This window comes from Dryas octopetala, chromosome 3 (assembly GCF_963921425.1).
Source record: "Dryas octopetala chromosome 3, drDryOcto1.1, whole genome shotgun sequence".
NCBI lineage: Eukaryota > Viridiplantae > Streptophyta > Magnoliopsida > Rosales > Rosaceae > Dryas > Dryas octopetala.
Window position 1 is genome coordinate 20,086,417 of NC_141368.1, and position 6,510 is coordinate 20,092,926.

Here is a 6,510-nt window from a genome sequence, read left to right on the forward strand (position 1 = left end):
AATAATTAAGAAAAAAAACATGTGTCCAAATGTGATTGGAAAAAGTCACTTGGTTAAATGAGTTTCACTTATAGGTTATTAAAATATTTAAAATATCTCTGTTACGTCATATTTTTACCAATAATTTAATTCTAATTAATAATTTAGATTCAATTACAAATATAGTAAAAATACGTTACTAAAATTTTCAAAATTGAAAGAAGCTAACAAAGTGGAAACTTCGTTAAATTACAAGACCAAAAATACACTTTGGCCAAATCTTTTCCAATACACTTTGGCCAAATCTTTTCCAACTCTATTTCAGACAAAATCTTTTTCAACCCTAAACCCTCCACGAAGTGTCGACGACAACCCACTGGAGTCGCCGTCGCTGTAGGACTGAGCTGTGTCCGCTGCCGGAGCGAGTCGTCACCGAAGTCAAACACCCGTCTCGGTTGACTGCCCCGCACCGATCAACCTTTGAACCTTGAAGGTATTTGAAAATCAAATCAATGGGTTCTAATTTTACGTTACAAATTTTATGTTGTTTTTAGTTATTTAATTGTTTTGGTGAAATATAATGAGATTGGAGTGGTTTGGGACTGGTATTGGAGGTTTTACATAGAAAATGGGGAATGTGAATCGGTTTTTCGTTAGGTACTGGTAATAAACATCGATTTAATTAGGGTCTAAAAGTTATGTTGTCATTTTTTCAGTGTGAAGATTGAGGAAGCTGATCTGTGGATGTAAATGACCATTTGAATATAATTTTGCTGAGTCTTTACCAGTGTATTTTGGAGTATGGCTTTGTCGGTATCCCGAAGGCTTTTACGTTCGTTTGGTTCTGTATTGTCATCGGGCCGCTGCAACTCTCCAAGTATTTTGTGTCCAGCATTTCCTACTTCTCATGGTAGGGATGTGTATGTTTTGGTTGTGAGCTGTTTGTTATTTACTTGCATGATTGGAACATTTTTGTGGCATTGCAAATACTATTTTCTCTACCTTTATTTTTCGTCCTTTTAACAGATTTGTGCGGCCGTGTCCAAGGGGGTATCGTATTTTCCGAAGAATCCTCAGCCGTTTCCAAGGTATTCCTGCATCTTATATATTTTTATTTCTCCATATCCAATTAAAAAAAGCAATATAATAGGATTCAATACAACATGTTGATATATGGAATGTGGTCATTTATTTGCATGCTTTTTTTTTGTATACCTGGCAACTTAGTAATGAACTCATATTATATTGTATCTCAATGTAGGGTGGATCATCTTTTCCTGCTTATCGAAGGCTTTCAACTTCCATACCATCTGATTTATTGTCTGCAAAGCCTGTGGTAGCATCAGAGCGTAGTATAGGTATGAGAACATTGCATGCATGGAGTTTCAGTTTAGGTTACTTAGGAAAAGCTTTATAGGTATTAAAAGTACCTGCATTAATTGTTTTACCGTGATTTTAAGCTGAAATTTTTAGCCTATCTTTGGGCAGAAATTTAAAAAGTGTTGTCCCCTGATCTTGAAAATGGATATAAAAGAGAATCGCTGCATGCTGATATGCTTGTAAGTTGTATTTTCTTTTTGTTGATGGCGCATTTTATACTTAAACATGAATTTAGTTAAGCCTACTTCAACATAACTTGATCCATTGTAATCCATACTTATCCCACAAAACTGTTCTATTTAATAGTTTATATTACAATGCATGCATTTCTTGGTTACAATCAGAATTGGATATCTTTATTATACCTATAATGTATACTGTGCTTATACATGCAATGTATTCTATGCAAATCCAGAACAAACCTTATTTGTTCCAATAGGTTGTCCCTCACATTTACTAGGTGGCTTAAGAGTGTATATATTATTCATGTATAATAATAATAATAATTCTCATTTGTTATATGTGGTTAGCAGGACACATTTTACGTTGTCATTTTCTTGCATTGCATGTAGAAAATTGTTCACTTGTGAAATTTATATGTTGCTTTACTGTGTTGTTATAAAAACAAGTTGTACACTGTTTATTAATGTTATCTATCCAAAAAGAAAGAAACTGGCCAAACTGTTTTATTGATGTTGTGCATCTGAATGTAGGACTTTATCAAGACCTTGTAATTCCAGTGACAAATTTTCATAATGAAGACAAAGGCTTCACTGTTTTGGCTGGTGATGTTTTTGATGTACCTATTAGAAAGGATATTGTTCATCGGGTTGTTCTATGGCAACTAGCAAAACGGCAACAGGTACTGATTTATCATTATAGTGAGTCATTAACACCTGAAGCATGTAATCATGGTAGTAATGATGGCCTGAGCCATATCAGATGCATTCTGTCCTTGAACATTTCAATAAGAAAGAAGCTTATGCTGATTGAGTGGTCTACAGGGAACACATTCAACAAAAACTATTAGTGAGGTTAGTGGGACTGGGAGAAAGCCATGGAATCAGAAGGGTACTGGTCGAGCAAGGCATGGAACATTGCGTGGTCCCCAGGTATTGAATTATCATGTTTATTGGTTTTCAACCCAACTCTTATCTTCAAGATGCTTTTGTATGGACCTTATTGAATTTAATGGATGTTAACAGTTCAGAGGAGGCTGCAGAATGCATGGTCCAAAGCCTCGGAGTCATGCCTTTAAGCTGAATAAGAAGGTTCGGCGTCTAGGGCTAAAGATTGCTCTGACAGCTCGAGCAGCTGAGGGAAAGGCAACTCTCTCTTTCCCTTCCTCTCTCCCAGAATTTCATTTTCTGGCTTTCACCATATTAAAATATGTTTGGAATCCTTGCTTTGTGTGCTTTGTTTTGATTTAGTTGTAAAGATGAGGGTTTTTTTTTTTTTAAGGGAGGTTGTGTTATCTTAAGTAATTACATAATTAGACTCTTATGTTTTATATGGAACCTAACTAGAGAAGATTGTACAAAATTACAGCTTCTGGTTTTTGAGGATTTGGAGGTCCCCACACATAAAACCAAAAATATTGTGAACTGCGTCGCACAAATGGAGAACACCAAGAAACTTCTGGTGGTGGATGGTGGTCCCATAAGTGAAAAGCTCAAGTTGGCTACACAAAATTTACATTATGTGAATGTGCTGCCCTCAATTGTAAGTTGCACTTTCTGCTCCTTAATAAGTGTTGTGTTATAGTTAGAAAATTATATGTAGGCTTAATCTGAGATGCCTTTTCAGCATTGACACATGGTTCCAAGTATCAATGGGGTATATTCTTCATTAGCAATGTCTTAGAATAGAGCTTTGTGAGAATTTTAAACTGTGCAAAATGTTTGATCCTCGTCATATACCTTTTTGTAACCTATTGTTTAATTCTGTTGATATTCATGAATCTGACATGACAAAAAATTGTAAATTGAGGTAACATTTATCTTTTGTACTTCTGCTTTAGCACTAGAACTCACTCTCAACAAAGTAATGATTTTAAGTTTTCTAGATAAATGAATCAGCTTCCATGGAAATTGGGTTTGAACTCAGTGCTTATGTGTATTTCACATGTTTTGCAGGGTTTGAACGTCTATAGCATCCTGCAGCATGATACACTGGTGATGTCCCGTGATGCTGTAAATAAAATTGTTGAGCGGATGCACACTCCGATTAACCGATGAAGTAGTATCTATATATCAGCTCCACTCCATTAGTGTTATGGTGACTCCCTCCTTTGGGAAATTGCCGACCTCAAACTCAACCCCTGAGATGCCATAGACTTTTTTAATTTTTAATTTTACTTTTCGAGCCCCCTAGGAGGAAAAGGAGGGATGGGTAGTAGCATGAGGCACAAAGTTTTCAAGTAGTATTTTTAGTGATGATATGTTTGGGTCTTTTGGTGAAGGTGGAGGAGGGGGCTCAATGAACCAAGGTGCTCCACATAAACCTCCTCCAATTGAGAATAGGTTGCCTTGTAGCGTTGAAGAGCTTTACAAAGGGACTTCTGTGAAGGTTCCAGAGAAATTTGCTGACATCAGCTGTTTTCAATTTGATTAGTAGTATCTCTTTTTTTTTTTTTTTTGTCCTACAAGATCATCCGTATCTTTTATGTCCAATCAGATTTTGGTTCACCGAATTTAATTTGGAAGTTGACTTGTGGGCATTTTCTGCCTTATCAAAGTGAGGAGGGACATGTTTTTTATGGTAATTTTTTTTTTTTTAAAAAAAATTGGTTTTTGTTGGTTTATCAACAGTCTACAGAAGAGGTAACATTTTGGTTTAATTTATAGGACTTACTGTTTATATTTGTATAGTCAATTTATTATTAAAGTAAGTTGTTTTTGTCTTTTTTCTCGCTGTATTCAAAATAACAGTGGAATGTGTTGTTTGTGAAAAGTGGATTTGGGCCTGTTTGGGAGTGCTTCTATAAGAAGCGCTTTTACTCAGTATCGCTTTCGTTCGTAGCGCTTTCGAATACATTAGAAAAACAGAGAAGACCGTAGCGCTTTCGAATACATTAGAAAAACAGAGAAGACGGTGAGGAAAAACAGAGAAGACGTTTAGGGTTTGGGGGTTTCGGTTTTAGAGACAAGATAATTGGAGAATTTTATTAAAAGAATAGGAATAATTTGCAAAAGAAAAGTTTCATTAAAGGCCCAAGTACTTCCTGGTTTTTCATTGTGCGGCGCTTCTAAGAGGAAGCACCTACTAGGTCTGATTATGAAAAAATCACTTCAAGTGCTTCTAGTTCTAGCCTACTTAAAGCACTTTTCCAAAAATAGCCAAACATCAATTTTAAAAAGCAAACGTGCTTCCACCAATTTGGAAGCACTTTTAGCACAACTAAAAGCACTCCCAAACAGGCATTTACACTCTTTAGAATTTAAATTACTCAATTATTTAGCTAAAAGAGTAAAAATTACACCTATAGTTTGTTGGCTTTCATGTATATCTGCAAACTGTAATAAATTTAAGAGCAAATTACACGTATGTACCTCAAATATACACCCTTATTCACTTGAGTACCCCAATAAAAAAAAGTTGCTCAGAGGTACCTTAATTATTGATTTTGCACACCCAGGTACCTCTGTCAACTATTCCGTCAGATCTGACGTTAACTGCCTATGTGGCACACTCACATACCTATAAAAAATGCCACGTGGACAAAAAAAAAATAAAAAATGAAATAATTATTTAAAAAACTAAAAAAAAATAAAAAATAAAAAACAAAAAAATAAAGAAAAAAATGGAGTTGCAGGCTTTGCAGCCTCCCACCTCTCCCTCCGAAACCCACCTACCCTTCCGACCCCAACCACCACGCCGCCGACCCACTCGGCCACCCACCTCCTCTCTTTCCCTGCCTCTCTCTCTCTCTCTCTCTCTCTCTCTCTCTCTCTCTCTCTCTCTCTCTCTCTCTCTCCCCCAGCCCAAGCCTAGCCCCGAGCCCTCCTCCCTCCGCCTCCCCCGCGTCGGCAACCCAACCCAATGACCCACCCACCTCCCTCCCCTCTCCGACCACCAGCTTTATCTCTCTCTCTCTATCTCTCTCTCTCTCTCTTTTTCTCTCTCTCAGATCTGAACGAGGGTAGAGCTCGGGGCGGGGCGGGTCGAGGCTGGGGTTTCGGGGAGACAGAGAGTAAGGCATAGAGAGAATAGAGGGGAGGGAGAGAGAGGGGAGAGAGAGAGAGAGAGAGAGCGAGGCAGAGAGAGAAAGTAAAGGGCGGGGAGAGAGAGAAAGTGAGGCAGAGAGAGGAGAGGGGGGAGAGAGAAGGGGTGGGTGGCCAATGTTAAATTCCTAGTTTATATGGGTTTTCTTGTAATTATAGGAATAGATGTATTTGCTATTTAGACCCTCACTTGTACAGGTATAAATACCTCTTTTATATGATTAATGAAATATGCTGAAATTATTAAACCCTAAACACATTGTTTGATATGGTATCAGAGCCACCCAAACTCCTATTCATCAGATTTAGGTTTTTGGTGGTGTGTTAGGGTTGATCTTGATCTGTTTTATTGTTCCTTGCGTGCCCAGTTAGTTGAATTGTTACTGAGTGCTGGGATTATTTTTTGGTCTTACGTGACTTTCTGCCCGCCGCTGCTGAGATGACGCAGAGGTTGATCAGCCCAGGTTGACGAAGCTGCTGCCGGCTGCTGCCCAGACGACGACGACGCCGCCGCTGCTGCCCGCCGTTGTTGTCGCCGGCCGTCGTTCTGCTTGCATCCAGAGGGTGACGACGTGTGCAGAGACGACGCCGACTTCCTGTGTGCAACGCCGCTGCCCAGACGCCGTTCCTCTTCCCTTGCATCCAGATCTTCCCTTGCTGCGCCGCGACGACGACGCACTGCCCAGACGACGACGACGCCGCCGCCATCCAGGAACGCCGTTCCTCTTCCCTTGCTGCGCCGCCGTTCTCTTTTGCTGCGCCGCCGTTTTTTCTGACGCCGATCCTTTGTGCTACTGCTGTGTGCGTTTTTTCTCTTGCTGCTGCGTGACACCTTGTTGCTTGACACCTTGTTGCTGCGTGTCAATCTTCCTACTTGCAGCACTAACTGGTCCTTCACATCACTTTGCTGCGTGACATGGTGTGGCTG

General features: G+C 39.2%; 1 protein-coding gene across 1 annotated transcript; it reads left to right on the top strand.

Annotated features, from left to right (window-relative positions):
* The first annotated feature begins 245 nt into the window (after positions 1–245).
* LOC147291678 (uncharacterized) lies at positions 246–4,078 on the top strand. The gene is made up of 9 exons (XM_086237230.1): positions 246–472; positions 696–889; positions 1,006–1,067; positions 1,241–1,337; positions 2,073–2,221; positions 2,364–2,471; positions 2,565–2,684; positions 2,908–3,081; positions 3,495–4,078. Exons 2-9 carry the CDS (start codon positions 781–783, stop codon positions 3,594–3,596), a joined length of 921 nt encoding a protein of 306 aa, XP_086093356.1. The 5' UTR covers positions 246–472; positions 696–780; the 3' UTR covers positions 3,597–4,078.
* The last annotated feature ends 2,432 nt before the right edge of the window (positions 4,079–6,510 follow it).

Coding starts and splice junctions, on each gene's coding strand:
- LOC147291678 (XM_086237230.1), top strand. CDS start 781: ATGGCTTTGTCGGTATCCCGAAGGCTTTTACGTTCGTTTGGTTCTGTA. Junction 1,338..2,072: donor AGCATCAGAGCGTAGTATAG/GTATGAGAACAT, acceptor ATCTGAATGTAG/GACTTTATCAAGACCTTGTA. Junction 2,472..2,564: donor GAACATTGCGTGGTCCCCAG/GTATTGAATTAT, acceptor GGATGTTAACAG/TTCAGAGGAGGCTGCAGAAT.